Here is a 20,316-nt window from a genome sequence, read left to right on the forward strand (position 1 = left end):
TATATATATTGATCCGCAATTTTTAAACCAAAATCACTTTTACACATTGATGTGGATTATGTTAATTGGATTTATGTTGTCACATTAATTTTTCAAATTATTCTTCTAATTGTATAACATTCGAAACCGTCAAATTAAAAACTTTTAGTTGCCTGCCCATGAATTTGTACTAAAAATCTGATTTTATGTACATTGAGTCGTAGAAAGATTTGGATATTTACAAGTAATAAAAAGTCCTTATCACAGCACATGCTTTATACGTATTGCTATATAAATCTCTGAATGGAATTACCTTATATCTTTGGTAGGAGGTTTGAGTGGTATTTTACCGATAATAAATTTCTCAGCCAAATACATGCTTTTTTCGTCATCCGTTAATGCACCTTCCACGCTGTAAACAGTATCGTCGATGACAGTGTTGGTCGTGGCGTTAAAAGGTGATTTTCCAAATGGAGAAGAGAGTATGGGACCAGATTGAGTTTGTGCGACGTTTCCGAACGGCGAATTGCCTTGTTGCATTCGCGATGCGAATGGATTTGTGGTTGTAGTAAGAGTTGTGCTGCTAGTCGACGAAGAAGCATTAATATTGCCGAACGTCGACGTGGGAAACGAAGGATTCGGAATAGTCGCATTGGAAGTTGCGAAAGTAGTTCCCGCATTCGCGAATATCGAATTAGAAGACGTTTCTGTGGTGCCAAATGTACTGTTCGTACTCGCAACAGCTATACCGAATCCGGTACTGGCAAACGGCGTTGAGGTCGCGCCCGTAGAATCGTATTGCTGTGAATTAACAGTAACAAATGGACCAGCTGTGATCGATGTTCCAAATGGTGCGTTACCGGTTCCTACTGACATGGTAGCATCAGTATTCTGTGTACCACCAAAGACATTCGAGGCAGGTGCGGTCGTTCCGAAAGTATTATTACCGTGTTGTTGATTTAGGTCAAAGGCCGGTGTTGTAGTAACGGATGTACCGAAAGCCGGCGTTGTCGTAGCGGCGGATACACCGAAGGCTGGTGTCGCGGCGACGGTGGATCCGCCAAAGATACCAGTCGTGGGTATCGCTGTGGTAGCGCCGAATGTTTGATTCACGCCGAAGATGGAATTGCCGTTGGAATTATTGGCATAGTTGGAAGTTACCCCACCGAAAACTGGCGCCCCGCCAAACGCAGGAACTTGCGTCTTCGGTTGGTTGAATATACCGCCGCTAAAAGATGAGCCGGATGAGGTGGTAGAAGCTCCGAAAACCGAGTTTGCCTGTAAGCCGGTTGATGACGAGCCACCGAATAAATTGGGCGTAGTAGTTGTTGCTCCGCCAAATAAAGAAGTGTTTGCTTGCGAAGTCATCGGATTGTTGAACAGCGAAGTGGAAGGAGCATTGCCGAGCTGATTCGTGGTGCCAAATACATTGTTATTTTGGCCAAACACAGTTTGAGATGATCCGCCAAAAATTGGATTATTCTGAGGTGTCCCGAACGTGGACGTGTTATTTTGTATACTGTTAAACGATGTTGAAGTGTTGGTTGTTCCACCAAAGAAGGAGTTGGTAGCATTTGTCGTGGTAGCAAATCCGCCAAGGTTATTTCCAAAGGTCGCCGTATTACCAAACACTGACGTTGAATTATTATTAGTCTTTCCGAATATTGACGTGTTATTCGAGGAAGTGAATCCTCCTCCCCCAAATGGATTATTATTTTGCACGCCGAATGTTTTATTTCCGAATACATTATTAGTTGATGCATTATTGACTAGACCCAAATGAGGAGCTGTAAAGGAGAAAGTAGATGATTTCTTGGCTGTATTGTCACTTACATTCAACCCACCTTTTTGGCTGCTTCCCAAGATCTTTTTCTGAAACACAATCGCATTTGTTATATTCTTTTGAAAGCTTCTAATCAACTAATCAAAATGATTATATATAAAAAATTGTATTATTCGAGACATACCAACATTGCAATTGTCTCTCGAGTGGGATTCTTCAGCGCTTCTCTTTTCGCCTTCATATCTTGACACAATCGTTGAAAATTTAGTTTCTAAAAATAATTTGCAAAGATAATTTAATAGTTGAAAAGTTATAAAAAAAAAAACATGCATTCTCACAAAATAACTAGATATTGACAAAGATGTCAAAACAATCTTTCAAGAATTCTTTAGACGTTTTCGTGTTTACAAAATATACAACTATAATTCTACTAACCGCTTGTTCAACCATGCCACTTTTTTGTGCCTCATATATCTCGCATCGAACCTCCTCTGGAGATAAATCCTCCATGCCTGGTATGATAGGACGATCTCTGAATGGTCCAAAACATGATAATAACCATTGTCCACCTCTCTCCGCAAGAAGTACCTCTTTGGCTACCGTGACACTAATATCACATACATAAATGAAAAAAATATAAATTGACCTTACATTACATAAATTACAGCATTTTGGAGCAGTACTTACGCAATATCATCCTCGTTATGGTCAGTTTTGGTATTACCTGCTTAAGGATGAAGATAACAAAACATTATTCATGTTGTCATATAATGAAGATATTGTTAACAAGCGTCTTACCGAAGTTATTTATGTGTTCGAATTGACAATATTGCCCATAACGGCAATTGCCTTGTCGATAATATTTGCAGATAACCATTATATATACTAAAATGCAAACTCTTCCTTTTCTTTACAGATACAGTCTCTGTTTCTTGAAATTCAACAGATTCAACAGTTTCAGCAGTTTCACCGCTTCGGATCGCCTGTTTTCAGATTTGAATGCGAGTAAAATCAGTCGTGATAAGGAGTGCGTAAAAATGTATTAAAAACTGTGCGCGCGAAACTATGTGAAAAATATGGCTAAACAGATATGAGAGATTGAGATATATCGTCTATGAATTTAAAGTCTGACTACAATATCGCAAATTAAGATTCTTCTAAGTCATCTATGTTTATTTCACTTGTGTCTATTCCACTGGCACTTCGTATATACCGTAAAGATAAGTAGAAATATAATGATATCTTCCTCTCTTCTTCTCTTATGGATAATCGTCCTTAATAAAGCACCGTATTCCTTTTCACCTTTCACCTCTCTTCTTCCTCATAAAGTATAAACTTGATTTCATTTCAAAAATTATTTGGTTATGTACGTATGGCTTTATGTATTTTATATTCATTAAAACGACAGAAAAAAAAAAATTTAAGTGCGTTCAAAAACTTAACTATGGAATGAAGTAGCATTTAAATTGATCAATCAGGACAAAGATTAATTTATCCTTATTGGTTAATTTTATGCTATTCTCTTTCAAGTAGGATTTTTGAACAACCTTGGAAAGGATTATCTGTCGGTAAAATAGATTTATCTTTTGTGCGATATATAACAAAAATTATAGTACTATTTTATCGACATTCTATCGCAAATAGAAAGAATATCAATTGGTAAATTAAAAGAAAACTTTATTTTTTATATTTATTTATATCATAGATTTGTTCAATGAATTAATAGAGATATTATTCGCGTAATTACGAGAACAGAAAAATTATAGATGTTAAAGAAGTACATGGATCCAAGAGTGCAAAATGAAAATCAAAAATAGTTTTTCAATTAATTTTTCTTACTTTTAATGTTTCGTGAATATTCTCTTAAAATTTCAATTCGAAATTTGTTAAAATGAGATATAAAAAGTTATGCTAAAATTTATTTAATCAGAAGTGAACAAAAATATATAGTAAGTATTCTAGAATATTTGCTTTTGAATAAAAATATTAATTAAACATAAAGGTTTTATATTTTCTTCGACAAATTTTAGATAATTTTAATTTTCTTCGTTATAAACTTATGTATGTAGATATATTATATATTTTCTTAAATTATCTTTATGACACTTTAAAATAGAAAAATATTTCATTATTAAGATACATTAATAAAGAGTAAATATATAGTCGAGAAACAGCCTTTGTAGATTAACCTTTGCTCTTTGTCTTTCTATTTTCGTTTTTAATGTCTGCGAAAGCACAATTTTGACAAGAACAAGAACTTGGTATTGCTAGTTGCTTTTTCAATCTTCTGCCATCTTCGCATATTAAATTGACAATGATACCAATATACTCCTTTGCTTGACAACAATAACAGTTACTTACTTGATTCCAATTTTCTGTATGAAGAAAAAAAATGATTCAAATTAATCATTGTGGTAACAAAACATTGCAGAAAAATTTATTTTGTGAGTATTGTTACCGCTATTGAAAAATGTTGAAGATTCACATGTTCCACTGCATTGTTTAATACCCTCAATAGCATCTAAATTTTTACATTTCCCATGTAAAGGATGATTTGCAACCAGCATACCTATAGTATTGTTTGCATCCACAAAAATTGTCTTGCATGTTCCTAAGAAACAATCATGAAAAACATTAATAAATATCTCAAAAAAAAAAAAAAGTACAAATATATAGAAAACTCGTTATTACAAATATATAAAAACACTCGTTTTAATTTCTCTCTATATACTTACTGTTAATCTCTTTTTCTATATTAAGGATACTCAAATTACATCGCTTGCAGCACTGATCATAATAAATTGATTCAGCAGGACAATCTCTTATATCTGGACAAGCAACTGGACTTACAGCAAGAGATAGCTAAAATGATTAAAAACATAACAGGAGACAATTATAAAAGTAATAGAAAATATATATATATATATATATATATATATATATATATATATATATATATATATATATATATAAAAGTACTTATATATATTTGTAATATTGAAATCATCTAAGTAATATCTAAGTAATATCTAATTAATATGAAAGTACTTTCATTAATATGAAAATATTTATTTTTCCTAAGAAAGAACTTACTTGTCCATTTTTTTCCATGCATGTATAAGTAGTACAGTTATCATCGGACGACCATGTTGTGCCAGGTGGATACAAAGTATCTTCAAATACACAAAACGTTTGTTTGCATTCTCCACAACATTTATCATTTTCTGATTCTTGGTACGACCATCCCTTAGAATTTGACCAATGCAATGTTAATAAAACATCAATTTGAATATATAAATTTAGCAGACATGATAAATATGCTTACTAGAGTACATTGTGTTGAACAGACTTCAATCTCTTTGTGCTTTGTTATATTCGGTCCAACACATGTTTCGATGATGCAATTATCTGTGAAAGATTTCCATTTTTCTCCAGATTTATATATTTGTCCGTCGCTACGACAAGCCGTTTTGACATATTCTGGACAACACTTTTCCGGGATTTTGCGCTCTTCCACCTCGTACTCTGATTCCAATTGCGGATCGATTCCTGGACAAATTTCGGTATTTGCTTGTATGTACACCTAAAAATGAATATTAATTACACGAAAATATTCACAATTTCGTCGATTAGTCAATGTGTATTTAAAAAATTATATTAATAATCTCACACTTCCATTCGCTGATTCACAAAAGTATGTTACACAATGATCATCTGAGTACCATTGCTCTCCCACATTTTTAAGTATGTCTTCTACAATACATGCAACTTGGATACACGTCCCACAACAATTAACACTAGTGTCATTAGGCACTTGATATGTATAACCATAGTCACACACAGTATTACATTCTTGGACTTTAGTTAATACTTGAACACTACCTAAATCTTTGCCACAATACATCGAAAGACAAGCATCTTCAACATTAGGCATCCAATTTTCGCCAATCTATAACATGTGATATTAAAAAATGTTAAACAATAATAGTAAAAAGATTGCGGTCGCATGCAAAGTGTTATTATATTTTCTCTTACATTATATATTTTGTCTTTCCATTTGCAAGCAGTACGCTCAAAGATTGGGCAGCATTTATCATCCAATAGTACTTCTTCCAATACATAATCTTTTATATCAGGATGTGCATTCATACTTGGACATTCCATGATTAAACAATTTACTTTAGGACCATCATGCGAATTCTCGCATAAGCATGTCTTGCATTTACCATCCTTCCATTCCTCTCCAATTTGTTTCGCTATTACATTCTGCCTGCTTTGATCTTCATCGTTTGTATAAAGACAAATGTCTTTTGGAGGCACTATTGTGAGTATAAAATAATCGATTAATATTTTTATGTTATATCTTTTTCACAATAAAATGTTATTAAAATATTACCGAATTCTTAAAAAGATCCTCGTATTTTGTATTACTTAAAATATAAGAATATAGACTCACACACATACACACACATGTACAAAATTCAACAAGTTATATTAGTATATAGGTAGAAAAAGAGAAAATTATACCGCATTCATAAGTGGGACAACAACTGTCTGGAAGCATAATTGCTGTAGTATCATAATAATCTGGACATTTTGCTGTAGAAGGACAAGTTCCTGGATCACACATTTTACTTGGTCGCGGACAGCAGCCGGATGTATTCATCACTTGTACGAAACCGGGCTGCAGTTGTTCCACTTCGTTTGAAAGTTCATTGAAAGTAGGACACTCGTTTACAGGTAGACATTCTGAAAATAATAACGCAATGTTGTATAATTTATTAGAAAGATTTCGTACACAATTTGATAAATAATTTATAAAAGATATCACATATATACGTACGACATATAAATTTGTGACACCCATCATCGTCAATAACCGCTTTCATTATCTGACCAAAACCACATTCTGGCTCTTGTGGCTCAATACATATCGTAGGAGCTGTCGGTTTTGGAGCTGCATAAAATTGTTAAATTACAAGCGAGTTTGATACGATACATTATATTTAATTTTAAAAATATATATACACAAAAAAGAATATATACAATTAAAAGATAATTTATAAGTAAATTTTCTCTGTCCATATAATTATACATGTCAACAATTTTTCTGTATTGATAGTTTCATTAAACAAAGACATACATTAGAAATATATTTTTTAATGATGCTGTTAACTCACCGCATAAATACTTGGCACAACATCTCTCTTCAGTTCCATTAACAAGTACAGGTGTCATATTTTCCTCGCAGATCGTATCCAATACAGGGCACTCTGTCTTCTGACAACTTACAATCCCACTGTTACAGTTGCATTCGGTACATTTGTCTGGATACCAGATATCTCCCTGTACATGACCGTCTTTATCACAGACAAAACAGTTCTGTTTCAATATGCAAGAATCATTGTGGAATACATAATCCTTTGGACAGAAGCATCCTTCGACAGGACCGGATGCACACTTTGGATTGTTCGATTTATTCAAAGTATCGCATGTTTCCTTACAACTAGAGCCGCATGGTTGATAGACAAGATCTAAATAAAAAATATATTTGTTCAATTGAAAGAATATATTTACACAGTTTTGGTATTATTATTTGGTATTATTTAGTATTATGTTGATGCAAAATATCAATCAATTTTCTAAATCTTTTAAGCAAAGATTAAATTGATTTGGGATAAAAAAGATGTATTAAAGCTTCTTTTTCTATATGGCAAATTTTAATTTTTTAAAAGACATGATAATGATCATCTGCATTATCAAAAAAATCATTTTATAAACTAAATAAAATGCAAAATACTATGTAATTTTGCTTTTATTTTAACAAATATTTGTTTTGCATCAATTAAAATAATTAAGAGATCAGATTTTACCTTTAGGACATTCGTACGGGCAGATTTCATCGGTTCTCCAAGCTGGACACAAACCAGCTTCCAGACACTTCCTCGCATACATTTCCAAACTGTCGCAATAGTTTCCATCAGTGCATAATGCATCGTAACAGCAATCCATGTATGGTTTTGGATCGATGAGACTGTGACACTGTATAAACTGTGGTAAATCCAAAAGCTTTTTGCAAATATCTTTGTCAGCTGGCGGTGGCGTACACTGTGGCTGATGTTCACTGAAGCACGTCTGATCGCTGAGGCCCAACTGCGTCGACAGATCCTTGACCAACCAGGATTTACCGAAATCTTCGACATCCTGCGTGATCTCTCCATCGCGTTTCTCGAAGCCACCCTCGGCATCGGCGTTACAATTACCGCATAAACCTTCGGTAACATCGCTGAAGATATGCGAAGGTAGTTTCAAAGTAAACGCGAAATTTTGTCGAAAAGCGACAAATTCTAATTGGATTGACGGTACCAGTAAAGTTACATCTCCGGTTAACATTTGATTCAATACGATCCACGTGTAGTCAATTGGGAATCTCTCCACTCGGGAATCGTCGATCAACACTTGCAGATCCTTCGATGATTCCGCACGTCTTATTTGAACCACATGTTCATCGTAAAGCAGTGTGATGACCTCCGTGCAGATACCGGTGGCACAATATCCGTTGGTGATCAAAATCTGATACGCGCGTGTCCCGTTCCTTCGACTCTTCGCGTTTTCCATTACGTTTCCTGATAGCAGGTAAGTGCAATTGCCGGTGAATCTAAAGTTTTTGCGATTGAAGTCGATGAATTTGGCATCGCCAAGGCCATCACACACGCAGTCCAGACAGTGCGTCGGTGGTACGCATTCGGCGTCGTTTCGACGTACCAGGCCGTCCGGACAGAAGCAACCAGGAAAGCAGATACCTCGCATCGGTGGACACGGTTCTACCTCGTGCAGATTATCGCAGGTGATTTCGCATTTGCTGCGGAAGCAGTCCCGATGAACGAATGGCGATGGACAACTCGCGGGACAGTCATAAACGGTTCTCCAATCTGTCAATAGATTCGCGCCAGAATCGGCAGCAGCTTCGCATTCGCCGACGAAGCTCGTTAACAAGCGACATCGGCAATCCTCATAGGAGTTAGAAGAATGCAAACAGGAGCACACACTCTCCACGCAGCGAGAGACAAATCTACGGTAATTAATATTAGTAGTAATTTGAGTTGAATGTATATATAGTAAATTCTTATGGAATAATTATTAAAATCTATTAACCTGTCAAGATCGACGATCGTGGAGCACGCATCCAGCAGCATCGGACTTCTCACGGAATTGCAAATCATCCAAGCCTGTTCCTGAATGTCGTGCGGGCAGACATGTAGATCACATTCTTTCACATCTTCCATCGCCCAGCTGTTTCCGAATTCAATGGTGCTTCTCGCCTGCGTTCCCTCAGGTGTTTGGCGATCATTCGCGATATTGCCGTCAAAGTATCCGCATAGGCCATCTATACGACCCAATAGTTTTGCGACGACCCCAATCTTTACGTTGGTACTCGAGTCCCAAATCACCCAGAAACCGTAGCGATGCGAGAGGAAGACGATTCTGTCGCCCGTGCGCGAAAGTTCAAAGCCGGGAAATCGATTTCCGAAACGGGCAATCTGCTCGGCCGTGAAGGTATAACCGTCGATCTCCACCTGCAAGTTCGGATAAAGCACGATCGCGCGTTCGTTCAGCATCACCACTAGGACACGGGTGCAGTGCCGTTGCCCAAGTTTGTCAATGCATAGCTTCTCCAGTGTGATGTACCATTCGTTACCATACATGTCGCGGGCTAGAATGTGATTGCAAATATCATATTTATATTCCATGTTGTCGAAGGTGTTGAACGTTCTTCCGGTGACATTGCAAATCGCTTCCTGCGGTTTCAATGGTCGGCACACGTACTTGGGACACTTGTGCTTCTTGTACATACTTGTTCTCTCGAATACCACTTCGTACTGTGGAGGACACAATGTCTCCGGACATGTCTCCGGCTTCTTGCTGCCGGGAAGGACAGGCGGCAACTTGTTGGGCATGCAGATAAACTCAGGACATTGAATGTCTTCCACTGCTGACTGATGATCTTGATTTTTCGTCGGACGCTCATGGAACGGATGCTTCTTGTATCCTTTCGTCTTTGAAAAACCTTTGCGCTTTTTGGATTTTACATTTGTCTTAATATGGTGATTCAATTTCTCCTGTTGCTGGAATGATTGTTTGAAGACTACTTTGTAACCAAATGGACAAAGTGGTTCCTCGCATGGTTGTGGACTAATTTGAATAGGACTCAAAGTTGTCATAACTTGTAGACCAATCGTATTTGTTGTTTCTGAAACTTCAGCCGCGACAGGCGTCGTGGAGATTATTTCTGGACAATCATTCTCGTCATCCGGACAGTCTTGAACACCGTTACACCACGAAGTTTCATTTATACAAACGTCACTTGTAGGACAGTGTCTCGTGCCTGCTGGACAAGGTTTACATAGGCAAGTGCACAGTTTGCTGACGACAGATCGTAAACCCGGTTCCAGACAAGGTTCGCATTTTTTCGGTGAACACGTGGACGTTCCGCCCAAGACACATACGCACTGTTGACAATCCTCCGTTTCGTAGACGCTGCCTACCGCGTAAGGAACATGTCCAACTACGCAGGGGCATTCCCGCTTTGATACGCATGATTCTCCATCCCACCAATAAAGATCTTCGCATTTGCAACGTTCTTCATCGTCCAACGTTGTCCAATCGATTCCGTCGCATACATTGCACTTTCGCTCAAACGAAGACGATGTCGTTGTCGATTTGATTTCCGATACCTCTAATGCGGGATACGCCAAATAGCAGCCGAGGATTTCAACCTTTAATGCGACATGATTATGCCATTTGATGGGTTGTATTCTCAATAATCTCGCGTGTAACGGTCTATCAAAGAAGTTTGTTTGCCGACTTTCCGCATCGAAATTGCCGAGAAACTCTTTCTCATTGCCATTTTCGTCGACGACTGGATTCCAGTGACGCCCGTCATTGCTATAGAATACTTTGTATACGATTGTCCAAGCGTTCTCTCCTCCCTTGGTCGTGATTCCGGTCAAATTTCGAGGTTCTAAAAAGTTTAATTGAACATACTGATGCGGATTATCTAAAGTGGCACGCCATACTCCTTCCGAGGATAACGGAAGATTTTGAATCAACTGCGGCGAACTCGATACCGAGACTTGTTCAATAGCCATCAGCCCATTGTCCAATCCCATTGAATCTTCGCACACTGGTCTCACGATCTTCTCGGAGATTGTTGTCTTTATTATCGGTTGTTCGGTTGTCGTTGTCGTCATCATCGGTGATACATGATCCTTACAACCTAGCACCTCTACTTTAACAGCGATCCCGTTATGCCATGTTAGCGGATTAATACGAATAATTCTTGCTTCGATCGGTTGATATAATCTTTGCTTCACAGATTGGATTTTGTCAGCAGGTCCTCTGAATACGCGCGGTTGTTTTTCATGGTCGAGCGTGTACGAGAAGCTTTGACCATTCTCTGAAAAGAGTACCTTGTAACTGGTTACAAATTTATCCTCGGTTACGGCACCTTGTAAGATGACACCATAAACCGGTTCAGGTCTATCAAATTCAACGTCAAGCCATTGATTTGTATTTGTTATCTCGGGTTCCCAAAATTTCTCGGGTAACGACGAAAAGTTTCTCTCTGTATATATCAGCAGATTGTCAGATCGTAATACAGGATTTTTGCTGCTACTAGCACGAATAGTTACTGTTTCTCGCAGATTTCGTATTAATGGCACGTAGTTTGCATCGTCGCATTCTTCGGGCGGTGTAACTGTGCTCTGTATAAAAATCGTGTGCTCGATCAAAGGCGATGAAGTAACAGGTAATATTTTCCAAGTACTTTCCGAAGTCGTACTGAATGATGATTGCGTACTGATAGCTTCGATCGGTTCTGGTCCTTTTCCCGTTCCTATCGTTTCTTTATGACTTGATACGTTGTAGCAGAAAGTTGTATCACACGTGTAATAGTTATTGATGCACTGGCAGGTCTCGCAATCGGATTCTTTCCTGACAGCGCCTGGCGCGACCGAGTTACCATCGTGAGATATACAAGGACAATGATTCGCCTCTACGCAGGTGATACCATCTCGCCAGAATTTGTGGGAGGGACACGTCGGTTGATCGATCGGGATGCATCCAGCGACGCAATCAATACCTTCGTTGCAATGACCTTGTGTCATCAGGATATGATGATAATATTGGCAGGTCTTGGTACACGGGATCGCGCATTCACTCCATGTCTCACCGTTTTTGCATACATTCATTGTCGATACTATCTTTTTCACCGTGTTCTCATAGTTGGTATTCCATTCGGTTCCGCTACTGATCTGCGTGGTCTGCCCGGGTGCGATCGAACACTCTGGTCGCGTACGTACAACTTCCGCCGGCCAATCGCATACTTGAGTCTCGGAATTGTACAAGGTGCCGGGACCGCATGATTTTTCCACCAGTTCATGTCCTGTCGGCGTAGGAACGCAATGATAAAATAGCTGGCAATTGGTAGGATGAGGCGAATTGGGATGCGTTACATCGCATTCCTTTGGCAATCCAATTTCCGTTGTCGCATTTTCGATGCCGTGTATGATTGGTTCGGAGCAGCGACATAGCACGCTGATCTCAAAATCTACGCAAGGAAGATCTGGAAGATGCGATTGACAGTACAAACCGCGCTCTAAGCTACACTCTACATCCAAGCCAGTTTCTTTCGGACTCGAATGATCCTTGACGGATCTACATCTTATGTCGACCATGTGCTCTCTGTCGCAAATCGCTAATCCGTTCACATTAGCAAAATTCATTAAACTAGGCAATGGCTCCTCATCCAAAAATTTTTTCCCTTTTATCTCTGGATCCTGATTGATCCACATAGACCACCCATCCACACATTTTTGAGGTTCCATCAAGGGCACGGTAGCAAAATTAGCTATAGTAGTGCTGGTGCAAGCCTCTCCATTACAAGTCACTGTACCACGACTGCAGAAACAGCTCTGACAATCGTCGCCGTTTACTCGATCACCCTCGTAGTATGTCGTTCCGTTGATCTCAACGCAGAACGGTTTCGCACACATCGACTTGGATATACATTCTGTATAACTGGTGTTCCGATACACTTGACCATCGGGGCAGGGTTCGAACCGACAACCCTCTACACATGTATCTTCCGCACATAGGTGTGAGCTGTGTTTCACGGTCATCAAATTGTCGCATGTCTCACGTGGACAGGTTGAGACGCAAGCCGAATATGTACTACATTTCTCGTCGCACTGCAACGGGCAAAGTTCTTGCGTACGCCATTTCACAGGAACGCCCTGTACGTTGCACTCATGCGCATATGCAGCCAATGCAGTGCATAGGCATTCGCAGTCGCCGCCGGCATCACAGCTACACGTGTCGAAGATGCAATTGCGCAGATACGGCTCTACCTCCACTTCCGAGTGACATGGCGAAAACAATGGCGATTTGAGCACATTGCACTGCCGTAATGACCATAGCTTACGTTCTGGATGTCGTTCACAGGCATCATCCTGTATATCTTTTGGTTCGAGACAGAACGCATTCTTTTTCCATGAGTCCCCGAATAGATTGACAGAGACTTCGGATATTCCGCCGGATGGCGTTTTGAAATCGTCCTCGGCATTGTTATTGTAGTCGCCGCATAGGCCCATCGTGCGGCCTTTCCATTCCGGATTTAATCTCACGTAAACTCTGGTACCTAAACAAGAATTGTCAAAATCTTTCAAAAGTCCAAATCGATTTATCGATTAATTTATATTTTTTTTTAGATATTTCTCACCTTTGTCCCACTGTAATACCAATCCCAAGTCCGGCACATCGACAAACACAAAGAGACCAGCGTTTCTTATCATCATTCTCTTGTAAGTTTTTTTCGGTAATTCCTTTCCTTTTGTCAAGACAAGCTCTTCCTGCTGTGTACCGCTCCCAATTATTAGCTTGATTGACTTTGAACACGCAACTCCGTTCGTACCGCAAGGCACATTCTGAATCGAGACGTCGAAACATTCTTCCTTGCTTAGCGCACCTTTCGTCAAAACATAGTCGCATATGCCTTGAAAACTGTACATCTTACCGTCGAATGTTTTGTAATGCGAGTCACCCCACACGGAGCAAATTCCTGCCAAAAAAAAATATCAGAGAGTATTAATAATACACGTTGATATAATAAAACATATTTTCTTTCGCTTAAGATAATACACAATATACATTTATCGATAAAAGATAAGAAACAATCATTCGTTCAATCTTATTTATATTCTCGCCTATATAGAATAAAAAATATATAATATAGTTTCTTAATTTTTATCAATAAATATTTAGAGATATGGTGATGATTAAAAATAAATTTTAGAGAAAAATTTCACCTGCGCAAGTTCGATCCGTGCATTCCCACTTGGTGCCCTTACATGTGCAAGTGTTACACCCGGCCTGTATAACCGAGCCTTCTTTGTAGCTTTTTCCGCCATGAAGACAGGGACAATCCTCTTTCTTGACACACACGCCACTCGCTACATCTAAGACATATCCGGATTTGCAAATGCAACCGGATGTACACACCAATGGCGTCTGTTTGATCGGCATGTGCATATTGCTGCACGTTTTCTGCTCCACTGGTTGACAATCCGTCGTCTCCAGATGTTTGCTAGCAGGGCAGAGCAGATCCGTGATCGGTGGATATTCTCGAATCTCATCCGGTGTTGCTAATCGGCACTCCCATACGCCGCCTATAATAAAAAGATAGAATTTTTCATTGAGAAATATTAAAGTAAACTCTCATACTTTGAATACTGACCTATGCAAGAGCAAATCTCCTGTCCCTTGTTGCCCGGACGGACCTCTCGATGATTAGGCTTGTATTCGCGACCAGCATAAATGCAAGGACACTGAACGATCGGGATACATTCGCCGTTTGTGTTCAGTGTTTGATCCTCCGGACAATTGCAACCTTCCACGCATTCTTGCTTGCAATCTCGATAAAAGGATATATCCGTGCACGATCTGCAATAAATAAACAATGTAAAACAATAAAAAAATATTATTGATGCATATCCTACCTGGTGCAGCTATTTCCGCAGATTTGATAAGTCTGTCCGCCGCCGCAATGAATCTTGCATTCTTCAATCTCAGCACGCCACAAAAGCTTTACGCCTAGTGCCGCGCAATCTTTCGCATAGGCTGCCAACATCGGGCAGAGGCATGACTTTACATCGGTATCGCATGCGCACATATCGTACATACAGTCTTGATAAAATTCTAATGGATCAACGTACCAGTGACAATCTAAAATTATAATATAAAATAAAATATCGAAATAATGTATAAAACTATTTAGAATAAAATTATATAAATAAAAATAAATAACATAAATGAAAATATGATAAATTTAAAAAGAATCGAAATATATATATTCGAATTTTTTAAAATTTATAGCTCGGACTTTTTTTTTTTGTATTTCGTAGTTTGTTGTAAAATATATTTTCTAAACATTTGTAAAATTATTTTATTATTAAAATATAAAATAAAGCTACGTGTGCGATATACAATATAAAAATTCCGACAAATACCTGAGAAAATATCACTATGTATCTTGGAACAATATTCTTCTGCGTTAGCTCTCCTTTGAGGATTTAGATCGCAAGGGTGTTTTGATTCACTTTCAAACTCATCAATGCAATATTCGTTCGTTTTCCATTTATTGGCAAAGACGATTGCTGCGATCTCAATATCACCATCAGGCGTTATGAAATCATCTTTTTGATTTTCGGTAAACGTGCCGCAAAGTCCTTTCGTTCGATCTGTAATAACGATAATAATTTAATCAAAAGTACTTTCTCTTCAAAAGTATGATTAAATATTTCTAGTAATAGCAGAAAAAAAATTACCGTGAAATTCGGCTGGAGCATTGATGTAAACACGTGATACACCGTCCCACCATATTTCTAAAGCATTTGGCAACTGAATCACCACGAATATACTGCTCGCGGTTCGTATTCGAGCACCATTGAACAACATCGGAAATTTTATTATCTCGTCACCGTTTATCGTAATCTGGCGACTTTGTTTTAATTTAATAACGGTATCCTTAAAATTAATTGTAACGCCTTTAGTGCATGATGGAGAGCCTACGGAAGCAAAGCCCAAATTCTGAAATAAATAATAATTAATCAGGAATAATGGGATGCGGAAAAGTGAACAATAATTTATAAAATTAATAAAAATATTAAGTTTTTTTCGATAATTTCTCTGACCTCGGATATCGCTCCGGAACATGGGACATTTTCGCTTTCAATTGAATAATTTTCTCCCTTCATCAAATAGTATTTGCATTTTCCCATAAAATCGTAATGCTTGCCATCGAACGTGGTGTAATGCGGATCGCCCACGATTGCGCATCTGGCGCCACAACGTATCTGCGTGCACACCCATTTGCCGGAAATACATGTGCAAGTGTTGCACTTCTTTTGCACGCTCGAGCCCGGTTGGAATAATTTACCCCTCAATCTACACGGGCATTCTTCCGGAGAGATGCACTTGCCTCCGTGTTCCAAAGTACCTACTGGACAGAAACAACCTTCCTCGCATTCGGAAGAGATTTCCTGGTTCGTCTCGATACCGGAAAAACAGGACGCTTCCACCTTCGGGCCGCATGATAGATATACTCGTCCACCATCGCAAAAAATCGCTACAAAATAATTTATTTGTGTACTTACAATAAATAAATAAATTTACGAAATAAATTTAATTTTTACAAGTAAGAGTACTGATCACATAAAGCATTTTTAAATTAATTATAAATATATAACAATAAATTCTTACGACAAGTATCATTGCTTCTCCACGCAGTTAATTGCGCGAGTCCCTTGTGAGCGCATTGGCGGATGTAAACATCCATGGCATGGCAGGCACATTTCCTTTTATCATCATGCTCACACGCGCAATAATCCCATAAGCATGCCTCGGTCAATTCAGAAAGATTTATCGTATTGGCGCAAGTCTTAAATTTATGATTGAAGAGTAACTCAGTACAAAATTCAAAAGCGTCTCTAGCAAACTTATCTTCTGTTTCGCACGGATGTCGTGTACTTGGATAGTCGTCACACATTTCTGCGAAATGAAAAACAGATTGTTATAATTAACACAATTGTCATAATAATGATAAATCTATCTGTTATGATGGCTTAATATTTTCAAAATGTATGTCGGAGATATAAAGCAATATAAATATATAATTTTATAATTTATATATTATCATTGATGATTTTATATGTATACCGATGCAAATATAATTTATATAAAATGGCTGGTATCGTTTTTCATTACCTCCAAGATCATCGACACGCCAAGAATTGGCGAATGCCAATATACTGCTAGCATAACTTCCGCTCTTTGTTAGGAACTCGTCATTTTGATCGTCATTCATCGTGCCGCACAGGCCGGTTGTCTTGTTCCACATACTCTCGGATGCCTCGATCTGCAGTAACAAAGCGCTGTCCCACTTTAGCTTCATGCCCAACGAGTCAAGAGAAACAATGATGAAATGAGCAGACTTGTCCACACGCAATCCAGGCAAGTATACAGGTATTGGTAAAGATCGTTTGCCATTGAAAAACATTGGCATCCCCATCTCGTCGCTGGTGAGCGTATATTCCTTGTTATGTACGAACAGCTTTATGATTTTGACGCAACGACCTGATGATCCGGCCTTGCATCCCGGACTATTAAGCGCTATAATCGTGCAGACACCGTCTTGGGTCTCTCGAAGAAGCGTGTGCGAGCAGTCGCTGTTGAAGCTATAAATTCTATCGTCGAAGGTCTTATAGTGCGCGCCGCCCCAAGTGAAGCACGTCTTAGGTCTCGGTCGATTCATCTCGATTATCATTACGCCATTGGACTCAATCTACAGTTTTATACGGGGCACAAATTAATTACATCATTCTCATTTTATGTATGATAAATTTATGAATGAGATATATTATTTATTATATATACCGGATATGAGGACGCATCGCGTCCGCCACCGTGAACACCGTAATATCCGTTATGAATTTCCTGAGAGTGTTTCGTGCCGAAAATATCATGCATTGACCATGAATGATTCGATTCCCGTACGTAGGTGTTATAGGAGGTACCGAGTGAGATGATCTTAATGTTTTTATCGACCTTACATTGTGGTATTGGCTGCGGTTCAAAGACGCCCTTATCATAAGTGCAGATATAAGCTGTGGCTGGTGGGAATTCGAATTCCACTCCCGAAGGACAATTCAGTGTGCAGGAATATGTCTCGCTGTCGCCAGTACAGTGATATCCGCCATTAAAACGTAGTTTCTCGGCATCGCAAGTATCGGCAGCTGTCATTCATATTAGATGAAAGATTAAATTAGAAATATAATTTATATGAAAAATATATGTATATGTATATATACGAAGAAATTTATATAAAAATTTATTTATTAATTTACAAAATATTTTTACATTATTAATATATATTTTCTTCTTAGATAAAATAAAATTAGTTAAAATGAGTTATTTGACATCTTTTTAAACTTACAGTATTGACATTGAGGTCCTCGATAATCCTGTGGACATTGGCATAAATTCGTCGGTAAACAATTGCCGCCGTTTTGGCAAGGCGGCTCGCATACAGCTGTTAAAATACAATTAAAATACAATTATGCTACAAGCGTACTGCAATTTTATGGCACACATAAAGAATTTAATAATCGTGTAGACGTACGTTCGCAATCCGGAATCGAGATCCAATCACTTCTGGTTGGTTTCCAGCTCCCATCCTTGCATATTAAATTGGCGACAGATGAACTATCAGGAAATGTAAAATGTTTCATGCAGGAGACAGTGCATGTTCTGAAAAAATAAAACTCACAAAATTAAAGAAACGATAAAAAAAGATATAATAAAATCTACAGATACACTTACTTTGAGTTACATTTTTTATAAGAATTAAGCACGGGCGGTGGATAATTCAAACATGGTTTATCCTCAAATTGGCACTGCGGGCCGCTGAAATGTTCGGGACAATCGCAATGATGAGGTGCAATGCATATGCCCTTGTTTTGACATTCGGGCATGCAAATCGCTATGAAAAAGAATTTGATTAAAATCATTTTGTCATTTCCTTGAAGATGGAAATTTGTAATTTTCCTACATACGTTCACAATGCGGTATCAAATTCCATTCGGTTCCTTCAATGTGCCATTCCTTATCAATGCAGGTGATCGACAGATGAAACGCGCCATTCGGAAATTTGTAATCTGGCGCACAACTTGCAGTGCAGCCACTGTATCGTTATAGACAAAAAATTATTATATTATTATACTTTCTTTAATGTGTTTCATGTACTTTAATTTTATGTATAGAGTAATAATATCTTGAAATTTTAATCTTCTTCAGAAAAATTAATATTACAAATATATTTAATAACAAATACTAACAATTAATTATTGACAAGACCTGTTAAGTACCTGTTCAGAGAACATTTAATCTTGCCGTTTATAGGTGTATCCGGTCTATGGGCACAACCTCCCGCGAATACGCGTCTTCCACCTTTTCTGTTTTTAACATTATAAGAATCTTCACTTGCTGCATTTGGCGCATCGTTCAGCATATTTTCCTCTCTGTGCACAAAAAAAGTCAAGAATGTTATATAAAATGTTATATATATATATATATATATATATATATATATATATATATATATATATATATATATATATATATATATACATATATATATAACATTTTTATAAATAAACATACATAGATAAGACAAAATGTAGTTATTCTAATAATAATATAAAAAAATTCTCTTTTATAACAAAAAGATTTGTAATACTAACTCGTTTGCGTCTCGTGTATTTGTATCCACCGAATATCCATGTCCTTGTATTATATCGTTTGTAACAATTAACAAAAAAGAATATCCAAGTATCTGTAATGGTATCATGTTATCAATGCGAGATGCAATTTCTCATATTTGAGTGCCAAACAAGAATTCACATTTATCCTTTCTGAAATGTGCGAACCAAATAACACTTTTAAAAAGCGCGAATCAGAATATACGACTCTTTTATATATCTACCTCTAGAAGGAAACGGATAAGTGATAAGCTTACAGGTCGCACTTGATAAATGAGAAAAATGAAAAATATAGGTCAACCGGCTGCGCATGATGCATCTGTATTTTATATAAAATATTTGTGTATAAAAAGTCAATTGCATTGTATGCATCTCAATAAACATATAAAAAAAAATGTGTAAAAAATATATAAAATGTAATTATTATGTTGTCCATAAATATTGTCTAGCTTAAAGATTCCATGCATCAGAACATTAAACTATTAGTTATATAAATTTTGATTTCTGATTTTATATGTCCTATGAGCAGACTTTATTTAAAATATAAAAATAAAAACGTAAAATATATATCAAAGTTAAAAAAAAATGCATAATTTTCATTGTCATATAATAACACGTAAATGCTTTTATATCAATGATTTAGCGTTCGTAAAAGTTGTGGTAGATACGTTTCAGCGAAAG

The 20,316-nt window shown here is 37.6% G+C and overlaps 2 protein-coding genes across 5 annotated transcripts; both read right to left on the minus strand.

Annotated features, from left to right (window-relative positions):
* Positions 1 to 11: 11 nt before the first annotated feature.
* LOC126851376 (nuclear pore complex protein DDB_G0274915-like) lies at positions 12 to 3,177 on the minus strand. Of its 4 annotated transcripts, none has more exons than XM_050595274.1 (6): positions 2,976 to 3,177; positions 2,561 to 2,745; positions 2,450 to 2,489; positions 2,198 to 2,369; positions 1,947 to 2,033; positions 12 to 1,851 (listed from the first exon to the last, which is right to left on the minus strand). In XM_050595274.1, exons 2-6 carry the CDS (start codon positions 2,637 to 2,639, stop codon positions 289 to 291), a joined length of 1,941 nt encoding a protein of 646 aa, XP_050451231.1. In that variant the 5' UTR covers positions 2,640 to 2,745; positions 2,976 to 3,177; the 3' UTR covers positions 12 to 288. The 4 variants fall into 4 exon arrangements, with proteins under 4 accessions (XP_050451231.1, XP_050451235.1, XP_050451233.1 ...); XM_050595278.1 differs by having other exon boundaries at positions 12 to 1,766; positions 1,824 to 1,851; positions 2,450 to 2,486; positions 2,561 to 3,177; XM_050595276.1 differs by having other exon boundaries at positions 12 to 1,766; positions 1,824 to 1,851; positions 2,561 to 3,177.
* Positions 3,178 to 3,752: 575 nt separating this feature from the next.
* On the minus strand, positions 3,753 to 19,815 carry LOC126851713 (hemocytin). The gene is made up of 28 exons (XM_050595954.1): positions 19,618 to 19,815; positions 19,243 to 19,395; positions 18,931 to 19,058; positions 18,698 to 18,857; positions 18,498 to 18,625; positions 18,312 to 18,407; positions 17,753 to 18,111; positions 17,084 to 17,660; positions 16,580 to 16,867; positions 16,012 to 16,445; positions 15,646 to 15,907; positions 15,328 to 15,558; positions 14,818 to 15,043; positions 14,556 to 14,761; positions 14,128 to 14,487; positions 13,542 to 13,880; positions 8,918 to 13,460; positions 7,636 to 8,834; positions 6,943 to 7,296; positions 6,606 to 6,719; positions 6,290 to 6,511; positions 5,798 to 6,081; positions 5,433 to 5,711; positions 5,088 to 5,345; positions 4,856 to 5,008; positions 4,498 to 4,624; positions 4,221 to 4,373; positions 3,753 to 4,137 (listed from the first exon to the last, which is right to left on the minus strand). Exons 1-28 carry the CDS (start codon positions 19,722 to 19,724, stop codon positions 3,947 to 3,949), a joined length of 11,931 nt encoding a protein of 3,976 aa, XP_050451911.1. The 5' UTR covers positions 19,725 to 19,815; the 3' UTR covers positions 3,753 to 3,946.
* Between the last annotated feature and the right edge of the window lie 501 nt (positions 19,816 to 20,316).

The sequence above is a fragment of the Cataglyphis hispanica genome, chromosome 8, assembly GCF_021464435.1.
Source record: "Cataglyphis hispanica isolate Lineage 1 chromosome 8, ULB_Chis1_1.0, whole genome shotgun sequence".
NCBI lineage: Eukaryota > Metazoa > Arthropoda > Insecta > Hymenoptera > Formicidae > Cataglyphis > Cataglyphis hispanica.

Bases quoted from the DNA above. Each gene is read 5' to 3' on its own strand.
- LOC126851376 (XM_050595274.1), bottom strand. From the start codon at position 2,639: ATGGTTATCTGCAAATATTATCGACAAGGCAATTGCCGTTATGGGCAA. The intron at 2,490-2,560 runs GTAAGACGCTTG...TTCATCCTTAAG, and splicing joins CGAACACATAAATAACTTCG to CAGGTAATACCAAAACTGAC. The intron at 2,370-2,449 runs GTAAGTACTGCT...ATGTGATATTAG, and splicing joins CATAACGAGGATGATATTGC to TGTCACGGTAGCCAAAGAGG.
- LOC126851713 (XM_050595954.1), bottom strand. From the start codon at position 19,724: ATGATACCATTACAGATACTTGGATATTCTTTTTTGTTAATTGTTACA. The intron at 19,396-19,617 runs GTTAGTATTACA...TTTTGTGCACAG, and splicing joins AATACACGAGACGCAAACGA to AGAGGAAAATATGCTGAACG. The intron at 8,835-8,917 runs GTTAATAGATTT...TAATTACCGTAG, and splicing joins ACGATCGTCGATCTTGACAG to ATTTGTCTCTCGCTGCGTGG.